At 54.0% G+C, this 18,020-nt stretch overlaps 5 protein-coding genes across 5 annotated transcripts; 4 read left to right on the top strand and 1 right to left on the bottom strand.

Moving 5' to 3' along the window:
- Window positions 1-677: 677 nt before the first annotated feature.
- B0H64DRAFT_374736 (uncharacterized protein) lies at window positions 678-1,001 on the top strand (the record flags this gene model as incomplete). The annotated part of the gene is made up of 1 exon (XM_062802366.1): window positions 678-1,001. One exon carries the CDS (start codon window positions 678-680, stop codon window positions 999-1,001), a length of 324 nt encoding a protein of 107 aa, XP_062657388.1.
- Window positions 1,002-2,294: 1,293 nt separating this feature from the next.
- Window positions 2,295-3,419, top strand: B0H64DRAFT_342944 (S-adenosyl-L-methionine-dependent methyltransferase; the record flags this gene model as incomplete). Its single annotated transcript, XM_062801266.1, has 1 exon — window positions 2,295-3,419. One exon carries the CDS (start codon window positions 2,295-2,297, stop codon window positions 3,276-3,278), a length of 984 nt encoding a protein of 327 aa, XP_062657387.1. The 3' UTR covers window positions 3,279-3,419.
- Window positions 3,420-4,735: 1,316 nt separating this feature from the next.
- B0H64DRAFT_374734 (uncharacterized protein) lies at window positions 4,736-5,360 on the top strand (the record flags this gene model as incomplete). The annotated part of the gene is made up of 2 exons (XM_062802365.1): window positions 4,736-4,795; window positions 4,869-5,360. 2 exons carry the CDS (start codon window positions 4,736-4,738, stop codon window positions 5,358-5,360), a joined length of 552 nt encoding a protein of 183 aa, XP_062657386.1.
- Window positions 5,361-9,552: 4,192 nt separating this feature from the next.
- On the bottom strand, window positions 9,553-12,871 carry B0H64DRAFT_442970 (SNF2 family N-terminal domain-containing protein; the record flags this gene model as incomplete). Its single annotated transcript, XM_062806682.1, has 12 exons — window positions 9,553-9,573; window positions 9,628-9,726; window positions 9,787-9,889; window positions 9,954-10,001; window positions 10,061-10,246; window positions 10,326-11,241; window positions 11,308-11,501; window positions 11,570-11,591; window positions 11,655-11,872; window positions 11,948-12,055; window positions 12,118-12,686; window positions 12,764-12,871. 12 exons carry the CDS (start codon window positions 12,869-12,871, stop codon window positions 9,553-9,555), a joined length of 2,592 nt encoding a protein of 863 aa, XP_062657385.1.
- A 911-nt stretch (window positions 12,872-13,782) lies between these two features.
- Window positions 13,783-17,788, top strand: B0H64DRAFT_398860 (uncharacterized protein). Its single transcript, XM_062803988.1, has 6 exons — window positions 13,783-14,597; window positions 14,657-15,670; window positions 15,728-15,839; window positions 15,910-16,164; window positions 16,221-16,669; window positions 16,735-17,788. The coding sequence occupies exons 1-6, from the start codon at window positions 14,102-14,104 to the stop codon at window positions 17,697-17,699; spliced, it is 3,291 nt and encodes a 1,096-aa protein (XP_062657384.1). The 5' UTR covers window positions 13,783-14,101; the 3' UTR covers window positions 17,700-17,788.
- Window positions 17,789-18,020: the final 232 nt, after the last annotated feature.

Here is an 18,020-nt window from a genome sequence, read left to right as displayed (position 1 = left end):
GGAGCTGCGCGACTGCAGAATGACGTCCCTCCTAACCCATGATTGGCGCTGGTTAATACGGCGACGGTTACCCCGCTCCGCACCTGGCCGCTGTGCAGCCTGTGCTGTGTTCCAGGCCTCTTTGGGGAAGGAACCCCCTTGCGAAGGACGTTTGTTTCTGGTCCTCGAAGCGGCAAGCGGCTCCTTTCACTTGTCGGGCAGCTGGGCAGAGGCGTGTCTTCCAGCCCAGCTGTCTCAGTCGCTCATGCTCATCAGGAATAAAGGGACGAGTGTGCCCTCCCTCTCTCCAGCTTCTCCTCTTTGTGCGACACCAACTTTCCCAAGACGTCACAGTTGCTTACAGTGTAAACATCACACACACTTTTCAATCCATCAGCGATACCTTTTGAGATAAACGCCTCCGAGCTTCAGGATATCGAGTTCATAAACCATCGCTCCTTCCCGCAGGTACGCATCACTCTGTTATTGTTTTTGCCAACTTGCTTTTCCTACCATGGCGCTTGCTTTGCTGGCAAGACCCCGCACATTGCCACCTTCCCTTGCCCTACTGACTGCCTCGCCACACCCATCTCCTCGTTCTGTCTTCCATTCACCCAACTGACATCAAGGCTCCAATCCAGCTCTTACTACCTTAACAACAAGAACAAGAACAAGCCAATCTCCACTCTACCGCCAACATGCCCGTCCGTATTCCCGCTACCACCAGGACTGAGGTCTTCTGCATGGGCGCGGCTGGCGTCACCGGCTTTGCTCCCTTCTACTTGATGGCTCCCGGTGCCGAGGAGCGTCTCTCGCGACAGACGGTCAAGTGGGCTCCCCGCTGGGAGCGCAACATCACCTTCTTCAGGAACCCCGTCGAACGGGGTATCCAGAGGCTCTCCCCGCCCGTCGAGCGCACCGTCAAGAGGATCGAGCACCGCCTTCCCTTGGAGAAGGCAGCCAAGAGGACAGACACGAGCATCAAGAAGACCCTTGACAGGATGGGTATCAAGCACACCTAAGTGAAGGTCAAGCAGATTGATGGAAGAACAACACAACATAAGTTGCAGGAAGAAGGTTGTCGTTGCAACAACCTGGGTTTCTTAGCTCCTTGTACATATCACCACGATGCATGCCGGGGTTTTTGGTTCTTTGGCTGCGATGATTTGGGAGGATATGGGTTGCATCATGCTCGCCCTCTGGCAGGCCGCCCACAGGAATGTCTGTGGACACGCCATTGAGGTAGCGGCGACGCATACGAAGTACGCTCTCGGGATACAGCTAGCATCGTTAGCGTCACCCAAGACCAGCAAATAAATGCCGCTTCGTTAAAAGACACTCGTGGTTTCTCTCAGCCCTGAACGGATAATTTGTTGGCTTCCTGAGAAATTGATCCGTCACTTGGCTAAGCTCGGTCGATCCCATCCACATCTTTCTCTGTATCCTCCACACAACGTACTTCACCCGACGAGACTTTAACCCAGCGCCCCGTTTCCCCCTTAGTGCAATGGGAACTATCTCCACAGCCCTGTTGAGGCCGCCGGATAAAGGTCTTCCTCATATTGTTGCCAAGATCTTGGTGAATTGACAAATGTCCTTGCGAAACAGATCATACATTTACACTAGAGGGGTCCCAACTTGAATGCTTACAAACGACTAGCCAGACTCCAAAATGGAGGACCTCAATCTGATCCAACGACCATTCGTAGTCTCGTCGAGAATCTGCTTGGAAGTCCCTGCTATTATATTCTCAACACGGACATTTCCCCCTTCCTCGGCGGAGAGTATACAGCCTAGGTCTGCCTGCAGCTAGATGAAGTCCTGGGTGTAGGACCAAGCGCCCTCGCGAGTGCCGGCGGAAGGGAGGATGTTGGTCTCTGATACATATTCAGCGCTCGGGCATAACAGGGTACAAAGTCCGATAGCTTACCGCTTGCCCAGCTACGGTAAGTAGGTAAGTAGTAAACACACGCCTCTCTCGAGTCTCTGGACAACGCGAAGCAGGTATCACTGGCAGCACTCCGAATGGCCCAAGCAACTCGAAAGGATGATTCTCGTCTCCCCTTCGAGGCTCCAGGTTGCATAGAACCGGACTATGCCCGTTGCAGCGACGAATGGGAGTGCCATGGCGAAGGATCGGGCGGATTCGGGGCCGCATGACGCGTCCGGTAATAACAAACTCGTGTTGAAGTGCCATGCATATAACAATCGCCCCTGGTTCACTGTTTATTGCTGTCCGGTTAGCCCCAACAACACCTTCGTCTTTGCCGAACTCCTCGCCCGCTTCTTTGCTCCCCTGAGGATAATTCGTTGCCATGGCCGAGAAAGCCGACAACCAGGGGCCAGCCCCAAAAGAAACCACCTTCCGATCCTTCACCCCGGAACAAAGCGCAAACTACGCCGAGAACCGTCTCGATTACCACCCGCGACTATACAACCTCGTCCTCAGCCACCACCAGTCCACCGGCGGCCAGCTCGACACCCTCCTCGACGTCGGCTGCGGGCCCGGCACCGCGGTGCGCTCACTCGCCAGCGTCTTCAACCACGCGCTCGGCATCGACCCATCCGAGGGCATGATCACAACAGCGCGGTCCATCGGCGGCGTCACGCACACCGACGAGACCATCCGCTTCGAGGCCTGCACCATCGACGACGTCAGCGCGCAGACCCCCACCGCCACCTCCCCGGGTCCCCTCCAGGCCGCTGGCAGCGTCGACCTCATCACGGCGGCCACGGCGGCGCACTGGTTCGACATGGCCGTGTTCTGGCCGCGCGCCGCGCGCCTGCTCAAGCCCGGCGGCAGCGTGGCGCTGTGGGTCAGCGGGCCGATCCTGGTCGACCCGTCCATGCCCGGCGGCGTAGCCATCCAAGCGGCCATCGACGGGTTTGAGCAGGCGCTTGACGCCTACATGGTGCCGGGGAACCGGGTCGGCCGCGGGCTGTATGTTGATCTGACGCTGCCCTGGATGCTGGAGGCGCCGGTGCCCGAGTTTGAGCGGGACAGCTTCCTGCGGAAGGAGTGGGATGTGGGTGAGGGGAAGGAGCCGATTGATGAGTTTTATAGGAACCAGCGGCCGCCGAATGTGGATGTGCTGGTGATGGTGCTCGCCACCGCGAGCCCGTACATCAGGTGGCGCGAGGCGAATGCGGGTTCGGTTGGCACTGAAGCGGACCCGTTGCAGGTTATGAGGAAGGAGATTGAAAAGGTGATGCAGGATGCTGGTATGGATCCAAAAACGGGGCTGATCGAGGGAGGGGTGGGGGCCGCTCTTTTGATGGTGAAGAAGAAGGCGGACTAGGTCAGATGGTAGCTAATAGGCAGCTATCACTGTCACACTATTCCAAACGCCCTGGGATTAGGATGGAATCCCCAGTAAGACGAGATGTGCACTTTAATTAGTATGTAAGTGGAAGTCTAAACAAGCGCGCTACCGTTCCCAGATCCTGCCAGTAAATGATGATAGAATCCAACACTAGTTGGGGGGCGTCGGAAATTCGCGAAGTGGTGGTTGAAAAAAACGAAGAAGAAAACAGTAAAGGAAAAAGGAGAAAAGTAACCGAAAGAAAGAAAAGGAAAGAACCTACAAAGCGATATAGATTTTGACTTCCCAAATCCCAGAAAAGTTTGAAATTACTGAACTCAATTCATCTCGATCAAGCTACTATCTATACTCCAAGTTATTCTCACTTTATTCCATCTTTCATTCCTCCCAACGCGCAAGCTCGAGAGACATCTTGCCCGGATGACAATGTCGTCTCACTGTAACGCCCCGGACCACTTCCCCTGCTCTCCTTTGCAAGCCAGCATACCGTGAAAACGCAGTTGACCCCCGCGGGTTGGAAGCCAGGTGTCTAGGAAGTAGGCCGTTGCCAGTCAATGCGCCGTCTCATGCGGCGTTGCCGCCTGTAATGTTTGAACATAGGCACACTAGCTAAGGTACCTACACAAGAGTGGTTAGACCGTTGGGCACTCCTCCACTCCTGAGAGCCCCAGCCATCCGGCTGAGTCTGCGATGCTGCCCAACAACGCCCCCAAAGCCCAGGTTGGGCTTACTGATCTGCGGATTCTCGCGTGGTTGCTGAATCGTATGAAAATGCCGCGGCTGCTTTGGCCCATGCAAACAGCTCAGGGAAGCAGAGAAACGGAGAGATGGGGGTGGAATATGCCCCGGCGGATGAGGGTTGCAGCCTGCAATCCAACCGGTGCAATAATCTGCTATCTCAACGGTCTTGTTGTTTTCAAAAGCGGTCCGCCGAGCTTGCCCGGTTACGGCTACGCCACCTAGTGGTATTGGATATACACGTTTTGAGTCCTCTACTTTGAGTGCTGGCCCTTACTGCCGTGATGTAAGGAATTGGGCCATCTCGACTTTGGGCCGCTGTCTCGGGCCCCGTGTCAAGACGCGAAGCTGAAAGCTGAACCCAATGCACCGACGTGACTAGGCCGAGACGGAGCTAGACCGGCATCAAAAAACCAATGAAAGGATGGGAAGCTGCCTTAGTTTCTGCTTCTGCTTCTCTCACTTGCTACAGCGCAGGTCGGTTGGGCAAGGGCGCATGGAAAATGTGGTTGAGAGATCGGGAACAGGAAGCCTAACGGGACTCGGACCCGGTCGTAATACTATTCCCTTTCTCGTAGGAGGAATGAATAGGACAGGGAATTCAGATATAATCGCTGCTAGCCATCCAACTTCCGCCTCTATCTGTCAAGCTTTCTTTCAATACCCCCCATTGCCATTCCGCACGAGCTCTGAAGATGGTGAGCCCGGGATCCAACAACCCGATAGGGATGATGTACCAGCAGCAGTCGATAAATGTAAGCATAAGCCGGGGGAGCATCTAGGTAGCTACCGAAGCAGCAACCGGACCTAGCTAACCGTCTCGTGTAGCCGACTCAAATCAAGGACTTCCAAGAAGTGTATGCGCGACTTGACGGCCCGGACGTACACGTACAGGTGGCCCAGGAAGAAGACGGCCTCACCACCTTCTACTTCAACGCCAGCGCCGATACCGGGGGCTATATTTACCAAACGCACAGCGCTTCTGCCGCCGCTTCGATACTGCACATTGCACAAAACAAGGGGGTCGAGATTGAGCAGCTACACGTCGACATCCTGGCCGCAAAGGCAGGGGCCCAAATTCAGTCGGCCATGGGTGTCCCGGTCTATGCCGGGGCGGACGCGGGGGTATACCTCGTGGACGCTGATGCTGGTGCTTTCCACGGCTCTCTTGGCCTTGCGGCGGACACTGAGATAGGATGCAAAGATCAGTCCGTCGGGTGTAAGGTACTAGGTTGCGGTGTAAAGGTTGGGAGAGTTTGCGAGGTCTCCGTCTTTGGCAACAGTATCGGCATCGACTGGGGGAAGTTTGGGTTTCCGTAGTACGGTGCCTTGTAAGGCTCCAAGTCTTTCGAGTTGAAGATAGATAGAATGAAGGATAAGGAGACTACGGCGTATCTGCTTGTGGTGGGGGGCTTTGTCGTTTGACTGCCGTTATAGATCCACTGGATTTGGCCGAGGTCTATGAAGCGGTGTTCGCACCGTCTTTGTGTACGAGGAGCTGTCCTCGCCCTTGTTGGAGTTGCGAGCTGGGGAGAAGAGTGGAAAGGGAGTGGAACTAAAAAAGCTTTCTGTGCTTGTGGTACCTTACCAATTAGCGAGGCTTACCACCTCGTCGTCCCGTTTTCGGTAAGTTCTCAGCGGCGATACCGGATGCTTACTTGAGATGAAGGAGAGGTCTACGGTGGACGAATCAGCGCTCTCGTTGGTTCGTTATTTATCTCGTGTGATTGCCTTATGTATCGTCCCTGAATCTCTTACGTATTCTAGGTACCTACCTAGATAGAGTGCTGGACGGAAAGATGGGCAGCCCTAGGGACATCTGAGGCGAGATGGACAGTATTACATAGAGGCTAGAGTTCTATGTCTAGTATATGTATCTAAATTCTCTTTCAATGACCCAGAGTGATAGAGGCCAGCTCCTGTAACTACCAGGTAGGTCATCGTAGTACGTCTTTCCCGGCAATAGGACAAGGGGAAAGAGATCCGGCTCTCATCTCCTTTCTACTCGGGCACCTCGCAGTACCGGAGATGAAGGAGATCCTGCTCCTAAGTATACTGTACCGCATCACGCCAACGAGCTAGAGAACTACTAGCTTGCCAAACGGTGCGCTCTAATCGTCCAGCAACTGCACCTTGGACGCATATTCATATCCCCCCTGGGAGCTGTATCTCCACTTTTCAACCTCCCACCGCGCTTGTCTGCAGAAGGGGCAGGCATAGGCATCCTCCTGAGAGAGCATAGCATTGAAGCACCTGTCCGAGTCAGTGATTTGTTGCTCTCGTGTCAGGCGACAATGGGCTGGGCGATTACCTTCTACAGGCCCAGTGCACTCTCCCGTTGTTAAAGTGTGAAGAACCGACATACAAGCCGCGGAGTTGGCTTGAGCCACACCACACATATGCGTGGCTTGCTGGTTCTATATTGCAGGTTGAATCAATTTCAAGTCTTGTCTCTCTGTGCCGAGCCAGGAGTGGCGATTTGACTTACCCATGCAGAGAGGACATTCAGCGCGAGTCATTGCGTTGGAGTCTAAGCGCTGTAGAAGACGGAAGTCGAAGAAGGACAATCAGTGTAGAGCAACCGGGCCAGCCAGTTGTCCAAGGATGGTAACAAGAGTTAAACGAGAGTTAAGGGTGTGTGAGGTTAATGTTGGATGCGAGTGTTCTTACCAAGGTGACGACCTAGGCAAATGGTCCGGGATACCGTTTTTTATACACGAATTGTATCGAGACGGACGTAGAGATCTTGGTCAACAACGAGAGTTGGGTCAATCCAAAAAATAAAAAGTCAAACTAAAAATAACACTTGGAGATCATGTCACGGCCGATACATTGAGCCAATATGCCCGACTTCGGGACCCGGCGCGGCCATGGCTTCAAAGGAGTTTGGTTCAGTGCCGGCGGCAGGCTGGCCTCTCCCATCCTCTGGCGACTGTTGACGGGCTCGATGAGACACTCTGTAACGGAACCCGGGCCAGCAAAACCCGGCCAAAACATTGCGTCTTGTGAGGGTGAAGAAGGGAGCGAAAACATGGGCAACAAGCGAGAGGCACAAGGGACGGCTGTTTCGGGCTGTGCCTCCAGCGTCCGGTATTCAAGCAACTGGTCGGCGACCAGGTGCGCCTTCTTCAGGATGGGTTGTGGGAGCGGCAACCATCACGGGAGTTTGTCTTAAGCCCATGAGGCACGGACGGAATGTGGTATTGGTGTTGTTGTCCTGGCTGAAACATGGCAGAAGTTTGGGTCGCTCGATCCTTCGACTTCAGCTCCTCTGGCTTCACATGGTGCTGGCTAGGGCTATAAGAGATCACCGGACTCTCCCCTCCCAGAATGCCGAACTTCCTCTCGGTAAAGCCAACAGACAACCAATCGAGCAAGCAATCAAACCTTCTTTTTTTCAACCTTTAACAAACTTACTCCGACACTCTTGACAAGCACTGCTCATCTCAAGTCTTCCCCCCAACAAACACCACCACCAAAATGTGCAAGTTCATCCTCACAAAGCTGGACTGCGGCGTGCACTACAAGGAGAAGCACATCGTACCCAAACTGCGCCTCATCCGGGCGCCGAGCTGCAAACGCAATTGCGAGGCCAACAAGACCAACACGAAGATGGTGCCATGGGATGGCAAGTCAGTCTGTGATCGATGCACAAAGCAGCCGGCTTCCTCCGCCGCCCCCGCTAATGCCGCCGTCACGACCAAGACCGTGGGCGAGGCTAAGGTTGCCACAAAGCCTTCGGGCCAGGCTGGTGGCGTCGGTACTGCGGGACGTGGAGCTGGAGCTGGAGCTGGGGCCGGTGCTGGTGCTGGTGCTGGCGCTAAGAAGCTGCCGGTTCAGACGAAGCGCTCCTCATAAGCGGGGATTTAGTTATGGGGTTGGTGAGGGGGAGTTGGGTGGACAAGCTAACGGGTGGTGCGTGGGCGATGGTAGGAATTGTGAATTGGGGAGTTGGCAAGTGAAGGCAGGCCGGGACGGGCAATCAGATTGGAGTTATAGAATGATGGATTCTGAGACACATGTGATCAGACGAGCTGGCCAACTCGATGTGGACGGACCACCGCATGTTTGATTTCGGTCATGAAACACAGGAATGGGTGCAGCGTGAATTTGGGAGTAGCGTGGCGGTGTTATTAGGCGTACAGGTAGCTGGCCTACCGTTGGTATTTATTATTCTGTTTGGCACTTTATGTGTGTGTATAATAAGACATGCATCTCAATCCGCCTGAATCCAGCGTGTAAAACGGAATTCCGTTCCTTGGAGCCAGCACGGTTGTTCAGACGACAACGCCGCCCCCTTGCAGCCATTTGGACTCGGATCTTGCCATTTCGGGCCGACGGTTCTCGCCGCTTCTCAGATAATTTTGTCAAGGTGCTTGACATGCAAGTCTTCCCGCCCCTCAACTGATGAAAGATTATTCCTCGCACACCTCAGACTCTCTAGGTATTCATTACATCCCAGAAGAGGTATCGATGGCAGGTTTTAGCTCCTTGCTTATATTAGGGGCAACATCTCCCTCTCTGCTCCTCGCCACCTATCCCCCCCCTCTCTCCATTACCCATACTAAAACGCTTGATTACTATTCTTCCATCCCCCCTTACTCCATTGGCGGTCTGACACACCCCTCAAAGCTAGGTACCTAAGCTAGGGACGGGTGGGAGACTGATTCGATCAACCGCCACCAGAACCAGCACCCGTCCACTTTACTGATGTTTGGTGTGTCAGTCAATAACACCGGCGCCGACCGGGCATACCCAATTCGCTCAAACGGGCAGTCTGGAAGACGTGGGCACCAAACTCAGTTCCAAGGGAGCGTACGTCCAGGTGAAGCAGGAACCGGGTGGGATCACCACCTTTTACATCAACGCCGACGGCGGCACCGGGGGCTGCATCTTCCAAACCCAGAGCGCCACGACCACGGCTGCTCTCATCCATATGGAGCAGCTAAACGCGGTCCCGATCCAGCAGGTGCATGTCGACATTCTCGCTGCGAAGGCTAAGGCTGAGATGCAAGAAATGGGGGGCTTGCCGGTCTACGCTGGAGCCGATGTGGGCGTGTACCTCGTGGATGCTGAGGTCGGCCCCTTTCACGGCACTCTTGGGGTTGCAGCAGATACCGAGATTGGATGTAAGGACCAGTCTATTGGGTACAAGGTACTCGGTTGTGGTGTGAAGGTTGGGAGGGTCTGCGAAATCTCATTCTTTGGTAGTAGTTTTGGAATCGACTGGGCAAAGTTTCAGTGGTGGTGATTCCCGCGGCGGTGATGGGGGTTGATCTGTCAGAGGACTTTATTGTGATTTGGGCGGAGATAGGATGCAGTATGATGAATGAAATGGTGGTTTTCAAAACTGAGACGGGTTAAAGCCACCAATAGTCGCAATAGCCTCTGAGGCACTGCCCGGTGACACTGCCTCCGTCTATACAGCGTACTAGAGCGCCCACATGCCGCCGACGGGCCGCTCAAGGGCGGACCCAAATCGAAAAGTGGCGATTGTCGTGCGTCGCGCGACTCAGAGCAGCGCTCTTAGTTTCTAACAACCATGTAAGTACCTAGCCGGACATTATGAAGCATTCGAAGTACTTACGTGAAGGCCCCCGAGGCTGTCATCCCCTTGACCGCCGTCATGAGGGGAGAGCAGCACGCGAGCGAGGTGCTTTTTGGCGTTTTGTAGCTCGATTACTTGCTAGTGTCGCCATCCAGTTAGGTCCCCTTTTTGTTTGCTTACATTGGCGATTTTACAAACCTCTTCAAACGAGTCCCGGATGTAAAGCCGAACCGTTGTCACTTCTCGTGTTTGCCCTATTCGATGGATCCGTGCGAGGGCCTGTTCTTCCAGGGTTGGGTTCCTGCGATTTCATTTCGAATCAGTCATCCGGACAGTACCCAAAATGGATTGGGCCCGTGACATACCAGTGAGGCTCCATCAAGTAAGCGCGCGAGGCCACGGTGAGGGTCAGGCTAAGGACTAGCATCAGTAATCGGCGGTAGCAACGGCACGAATGGCGTTCGTCTCTCACCCAACGGCTCCGCACGAGAGCGTGAGCAGCATGACACGAATTCCGGGATCCGCCTTGAACTTGTCGACGACCGACTGCCGTTCCTTTTGCGGTACACTCCCGTCAAACCGGATGCTCCGTATCCCGGCCCTCTCGAGACCTTTCTCAACCACGTCGAGGGTGAGCCTCCAAGTGGAGAACACCACGCTGTCAAGAATCAGTAGGTAATCACCCGAGAGAGAAAGCGCAGTGCAGCTGGTGGTGAGGAGGTAGGTCGGTACAATACCATTTGACGTCGGTTGGCACCGCATTAATGTCCGTCACTAGTGCCTGGACTTTCGAGGGCAGGGCCGTAGGCGGCGTCGACGCCGCGTCGGTCATCGCGGCGGGAACCTCTTCTAGAACACTGTGGCTGGTAGAGATGGGCGACACAAGACAGGAAGGTTTATGCCCACAACCCAGAGTCTGCCTCGCCCTCTGCAGCTTCCGCACGCAGTCTCCGCAGGTAAAGCGCAAGCACCGGAAGAACTGAGGCTGCAGCCGCGAGGAGGACGGGTCGTGCCTGTCACCCAGCAGGGACTCGGTCAGACTTGTCGGAGAAGAGCATTGCAAGCAGACGATAGGGCTGAGCTCGCGCTGGACATTAAAAGCCTGTTGCGCGGCGGCGGCCCATTCCTCCGATGCCGAAGAACTCTGTGCTATACGATTACCTCGTGTGTGGTAGTGAAGTCCGAGATCGCAGATCAGGCGCAGGGACTCGATCTGCTGCAGGACGTTCACATACACGCCCGCTCTAGACGCCTCCGAGCTATTGTGCAGGGCCTCGTCAATCTTAGTGATTGTCTGCTCTCTCACCTCGTCGTATGCCGCCCTCTCTTCACGGCTGAAGTCTACCGCACATGTCATGTCCCGACGAGTAGGGAGGTTGATGGTTGCTTTGGGTCGTCGTAACAGGATACAGGCGGAGAGGTATTTCAGCCTCTTAGAAGCCTCCTCATCTTCCCCAGACTTCCAGAGCCGGGATATGTCCGCCTCGAACTGCTTCGGGTCGTCGTAAGGATAGACCCGGATGAACTTCAGCTGCGCCGCTAGGTCACTGAGTCGGTTTTGAACGGGTGTACCCGTCACTGCCCAACGGGAAACCGAATCCAGCTCGCAAGATGCCCGGGCTATCCTGGAGTTACCGTTGCGGATGAAGTGTGCTTACTTTCGTTAGCAAATGGAGCAGTCAGAAGCTTTATTAAGACAAGAATAACCGTAGCACAAACCTTCATCCAAAATGATCCTCCGCCATCGTACGGAAAACAAGATGGAGGTACCTGGTTGGTTGTCGGGCTTCCACTCCGCAGACACTGTATGGTATGTTGTTAAGACTACGTTGACACCGTCTAGTTCTTCAACGTCGGTAAGCCTCGTCTTTCCATGATGACGCCGAAATTCCATGCCATCGGGCACGACATGCCTAATGCAGAGGAGGCAGTTAGCAGGAATGGCTTTTGGTAATGCACGACTAGTACTTGCTCTGATAACTGGTCCTCCCAGGTTCCAATTACTGAAATTAAAGGGTTAGTATCATGCACTGGGTCACCCGGATGAACGGCTTCTTCTGACTTACGCGGGGGTGGAATGATGATGAGCGTTGCTGAAACACGAGGTTTGGTTTCTTCGTCAGTGTCCAGCGTAACATCCTCGGACGAATTACGGTCTAGGTCAGTGGCCACCAAAGAAATCATGGTCAGCGTTTTCCCAAGACCCATCGGATCGGCAACGATGCCTCCGTAGAATGGTGGCGGCTCTTCGATTTGGTGAGCCCCGGAAACTCTATTCAGGAAGCTTGGATTGCGTCAGCTTTGGCCGCCAAAGAGTCTAGGGAACAAAATAATAGACCCAGGTTGAGCGACGACTTACTACTCTCCATGGCCAACATCCAGATACTCCCACACATCGGCTTGGTTCTCTACGAAAGCCCACCCTCGTTCGCGACGGAGCATGAATGTCAGACCTTGTTTCTGGTGCCTAGGTAGCCATTGAGTTAGAGCGATCCTGAGACTGATCGGAACAATTCAGGGTTGAAGTACTTCTTCAACGCTGTACGAATCGCAGCAGGCTGCTGCGTCTCCTCGAGTTCATTGCCGTTACTTAGGAGATCGAGCAGGTCTGGTCGATCAGGGACATGCTCAAGCAAAAGCGAGCTTGAAGACTGTCGGACGACGTCGGATACCATGGGGCAGGAATCAATGTCATCGACCGAGAGCTTGTGAGGGTTGCAGTACTTGGTGTCAAGGTGGACTTGACGAACATCCTGAAGGTACAGGCCGTATTCTTGTAACCAAGCGCCAATATCTTCGAAGATATCTTCAGGCCCATAAATGGTGATGTCTAGCGCGCAGGGCCGAAACAACTGCGAGGCGACGCTGTTTGGCTTTCGTGCCGTGGGCCCAGTGTCTAACGTACACGTGGAGAATAGCTCAATGCTGCTTTCTTCGAGGAGACTTTGGATCATCTGCCTATTCTCTGCGGCGATGCTCCCGCTTGCTCCAGTGCCGTCCGTGGCAGCAAAACGGTCTGACGACACGATCTGGACCGAAAACGGGCCAGTGGCTGTAGCGGGCATCTGTTTGTCACATTTCCCGGGGATCGCTTGGATCTGCAATGATATTAGTTGGGGTTCTCCATTCTGGATCTTCGGGAGTAAGGGAGCTTTCTCACCACTCCAAAGCATACGACCTTGGGCAGACCGGTATTGTTCTGTTCTGATACAGCGCTGGAGTGTGTAAGGTCCGCACCTCCCTCTTGGCCGTTGCGAACGGCGACTGCGTGCAGAGTTTCCATCGGCGTCGAGAGTGGAGATATATCATGATGGAGATGTGTCTGGTGGGCGGGGGGGTGTCCAAACCATGGTTGGGCGTGGAAGGGCGATAAAGGAACGTCATATTGGAGGGTCCAGGGCGACTGAGTGGGTTGAAGAACTGGAGGCAGCGGTAAGACCCCGGAAGAATGGCTGTAGCCAAGTTGATCCGGAGGGATTGGTGGGAAGAGCCATGGAGTATGTTCTCTCTGACCTGAAGCAAAACCATCCGACGATATAATGAAGGTTGGGTTTTCAGTCAATGTGGAGTTGTTCAGGCTGTTGTAGCTTGCCCACGGTTGATTCAGATCATGTCCGCTGAAAGCTGGCTCCAGAAGCCGTGACGGTGGTGCTTGACTGCCTTCGTGATCCGCTGGCTGCCAGGTAATATGGCGAGGGTCGTTTAGGCGGCGTCGTTTTGAAGGCTGGGCCTCATGTTCTTTATTTAAGGAGGGATCCATTAGGGCCGCAGTCCGTTTTCTATGTCAGCTTCGTCCCCGTATGCCTCTGCCTCCATTAACACCCATTTGGCATATGTTGGATGATGCAGAGGGGGAATTAACAAGTACGTGCACATACCAAAACGACCCGAACCAAGTCGATCGGAAACACCTAAACGCTAAGTGGAACTCAGGGGACAGAAGGACTGAGAAAGTCCGCGCGGTGAACAACAAACTCCTGTTCTGAACTTCTGGGTAAGTTAAAACCCATCGAACAGCCCGGCGGATGGCGGTGTGCAGAGCCTACCTGACGCATGCGTACACGTAGTGACGTAGTTCCAGTACGTTACACGACATCTGCGTGCTTTCCGCAGAGCCATGCGCCCCCTGAGGCGAAATTGCGGCGCCTGAAGGTGTGTCGGAGAGAAGGGCCAACCACAGCATCCGCGACAACCCCCGTTGGAGGTGGGCGGTGGCGGTGCCCAGCCCTTGATGCCCAACCGTGTCTGTGTTGCTTATTTCACTGGTCCTCACTCCCCCCACGGGCTGCGCCTCAGTTTCATGCGAAGGGGGTGGAATTACCCATCTGGCTCTGGTGCTTAATTATCGTCTGTTTACTATCACATTAGATAGGTACTTTCAAAATCCGTGGTTCATTCATGCTGGACATCCATTCCCAACCCTCAGTTCAAACTTCAAACTGCCCCGTCGCCCTTGATATTCACGAGAACATCGGGCCTGCCAGAGGAACGCGTCCCAGCCCAGGGTGCCGAAATGCCACTTGCACCCGTGGCCTCGCCGGTGGCGAGGCAGACGGTACATACGGCGTTTGAGGAGCTCAATCGGACAATCACCCCCCAGGATTCGCGTGACTTTCATAAGACAACACTCCAGGACGTGAGGGAAGCCGCTCTCAACATCGAGGTCCAGCTTGCCTCACGGCAATGTTTGCGCAACATGCGCCGACTGATGCCTCTCTTTGAAGGATTAGAGCATTATGGGAAGATCATGAGTGTTCTCTGCAACGGCACCCCCTTTCTCCCATGGGTCTGGGCGCCCATCACACTTATTTTGAGGGTTGCTTGCGAACATGTTGAGGCTTTCGAGCAGATCATGAAGGGATACGCGAGAATTGCATCGGCTTTGAAGAGGTTTGAAATTCTGGACCAAGCATTTTCCCGTGACGCCGATTTCCAAAACGCCATGGCCGTCTTCTATGCCGATATACTCGAATTCCACAAACACGCGTACAAGTTTGTGCGACGAAACGGTTGGTATTCCTTCACCTCTACTCGTATGTAATGGCTTCTCGACTAATCCTCTTTTTAGGCTGGAAATTGCTCTTTCTCACATCCTGGGGACGGTTCCAGCGCCGGTTCGACAATATATTGGAGGATATGGAGCGCCACGAAACTCTGATCGACTTGGAAGCAAACGCCCGTGACATAGCAGAAGGACGCCAGCTGCGCCAAGATATCAGACTCTGGAGAGAGGAGAGTGTGGACAGGATCCGCCGACTGGACGAAGAACATGCGGCAAAACAGTACACGGCCATCATGTCTTGGCTTAGGGCTGATGAATCAGACCAGTTGGCCGTATTCGAATCCATCTCAGCCGAAGGCATAAAACATCCCGGGACCTGCGGGTGGATCTTGAAGACCCCAAAAGTGAGCTCATGGCTCAAGAAGAGAAGAGAGACCGCAATGCTGTGGTTACAGGGTAGTCCCGGCACCGGAAAAAGCGTCATGTCCGCCCAGCTGATTAACTACATGAAGGCGGCCAAAATGTTCGTCATTCACCACTTCTGCACTCACTCATACCCATCTTCGACCTCGTACGACCAGATCCTGAGATCCTTGCTCCTGCAGCTGTTGCGCAAGGACGGTGACTTGGTTGCGCACGTCTACAACGAGTGCGTCCTAGAAAGAAAGTCGCCCACCCTATCCACGCTAGAGCACCTACTACAAGTCCTTCTGGCTAGTCTGTCGAGTGAACCATGCCAGGCTGAACACATCTGGCTCCTGCTCGACGGCTTGGACGAGTGCGACGCTGACAAACAAGCGCGGGTTTTGAGCCTCCTAAATCAAGTGGCTTCCAAGTTCTCTTCTTCGGACTCTACTATCTGTAAAGTCCTCGTCTCGAGCCGCCCAACGAGCATTCTGGCAAAGCGCCTCGGCAAAAAGCAAACACTCTCATTTACCGACGAGAAGCCGGCTGTAGAAGAGGCCATCAGGCAATACGCGTCACAGAGATTGCACTCGCTTCACCAAAGGTTCTCACAACTGGACATTGGAGCTGACGAATTGGGGGATATTGAGCATCGGGTCGCCCGAAAGGCAGATGGCAAGTCACGTTGCTCAGCCGTACAAGGCGCAGACACAGCTAACTTTTGTTGATCAGGCATGTTTCTTTATGCACGGCTGGTTCTCGACTACCTTGCAACAAATATTTTCTACAACGGCGAGGAAGTCAGGACGTCTATCAACCACTTACCAAACAAACTCACAGACTTGTACGCTGTTGCCTTTACCCCACGACCAAGCCATCGCATCCTCAGCATGGCTAACACGTGTTTTACCTAGCTACCGGAGGATTCTCACCCAAATACTTGCCCCCCTTGACCACCGTTCCGTGGAACGAATAAAGTGTATCTTTGGATGGGTTGCTTTTTCAAAACGACCCCTGAAGAAGCTCGAGTTCCTGTCCGCTGTTTCGTTCAGCCCCGGGGACCCAAGCATCACCCACCTTGCCCCTCAGTACATCCTAGACATCTGTGAACCCCTAGTGGAAGAGCGGCGGGACGGAACATTGGCGTTTATCCATGTTTCTGTGAAAGAGTATGTACCGGGCCAGCCACAAAGGTTGAGCCAAGGAAGCTAACACCAACTTTTAGCTTTGTTCAAACCTCGAGCAGTAACCTGGTCATTCGCGAAGAAGAAGTGGTTCAGCAAAACACAACAGCCGTACTGGCTTGCCTCATCTCCGGACTGGACGTGTTCAACGAAGGATATCCTGAAGATTTGAAGACCTCCCGGGTGATAAGGGGGTTACATGGTCTCCATACCTACGCCACCGAGTTCTGGACTGAATACCTTCTCTCTGAAGCCAGCAGGCATGGCGGCATAAGCTCGGACATTAAAGCTTTCCGCCTCGCAATCCAGTTAACGAACAAGCTTGAGAGCATGGCGCCATGCAATGTTCAGAGAAGCGATTCAAACCCAAGTTCTTCCGACGAGCGGCTGTTGCTCCTTGGACAACACGAAACGTTGCACAAGCATGTCGAACGGAGCTTGAAGTCCAGGACTATTGAACAGCTCGAGCGTGAGCTTCAAGACAACCAGAGTGAGTTAACAAAGCTTCAACCATAATCGTGGTCGTGAACCGAACTGACACCCGGGACACCATAGGTGATACACCACAGCCTAATTCCCCTGAAGGCATCTTGACAATGCTCACGGCATACCAACAGTGTGTCAGGTGCATACTCGGTCAACACGACTTCCCAGGCGTCTCAGCCGAGGAGCTGGAGCTTTTCAAGAGGCAGTTCCACACGTCCGCGTTCACCTGTCGTCTCAAGTCCTGCCCACGAGCAACTATGGGGTTTGATTCCGTACAACTCCTGCAAGAGCACGAGATTTCACACGTCTGTCGGCCCAGATGCGATTTTCCGGGTTGCCAATACCCTCCCTTTTCCTCTGCGCAGGCTCTAAGAAGGCATGAGCAGAGGTTTCATCAGCAAGATGCGACTCCGAGGCCCATCCGCCGAGTCGGAAATTTCGGGCGGAGCAAATCTACCAAGTTGCTCCAACAGATGACAGACAGGGAGGCGGAGCGGAAACGGGAGTTGGGCCACAAAAGAAACAACATAACCACGGGCGACGACACGCTTAGTACTCGGAAGAACGACTTGCAAACAAACCCGGGAGTTTTATCGCCGTTACTGTCACCTCCACGACCGCCGGCGTCATTGCCGTTGATCCTCGGGGATTCGGGATCACCGTCAGTGCCGCGGTCGCCAGAACGGATGATACAAGTCTTTCGGGAAGCTCAGGCGCGGGATCAAGCCGTTTTGTCACCGAGTGAGGCTGAGTGGGACGCTAGGGTGGGAGCCCAGGCTCGAGCTCGGGCTCAGGCTTATATCCAGGCTCAAGAAGCTCGCGAGCAGGCTCAGGCTCGGATTCAGGCAGCTCTGGAGAAGGCACAGACACACATACAAACTGTCGAAGAAAGTCAGGCGCAGGCACGGGCTCATGCGGCTCGGGAGCAGGCTCAGGCGCAAGCTGAGCGGGACGCTCGGGAGCAGGCTTGGACGCAATCTATGTGGGAAGCGTGGGAATTTAAGTGGGGAGCTGAGATGCACAACTCAGAATAGGTGCCTACCTACCTAGGTACTAGGGGGTATGTCAGCTCTAAGCCAAGTATTAAAGCGTACAAATACCATTTACTGCGTTTACAAATGGCACGAATGGGGTCGCGCTTTACGATTGGGTACCTTTGTTATAATTTCGGAACGTGTAGCTCATGGTCGAACATGGAAGTTGTGAAAGTGAAGAGGTAGGCTTCCTGATATAGGGCGAAGGAAGGGAACGGCCAAACCAATCCTAATGCACACGGATCTAATTAATCAGGATCACACAACCATAACGTACGGGCAAGGCCTCAACTACGAAGCCTACTACCTCGGCACGGATTT

The sequence above is a fragment of the Chaetomium fimeti genome (genome assembly GCF_033439085.1).
Source record: "Chaetomium fimeti strain CBS 168.71 chromosome Unknown B0H64scaffold_5, whole genome shotgun sequence".
In the NCBI taxonomy this organism is placed as follows: Eukaryota; Fungi; Ascomycota; class Sordariomycetes; order Sordariales; family Chaetomiaceae; genus Chaetomium; species Chaetomium fimeti.
Note: the sequence above shows the minus strand (reverse complement) of the source record. Positions and strands in the feature narration are given on the sequence as shown.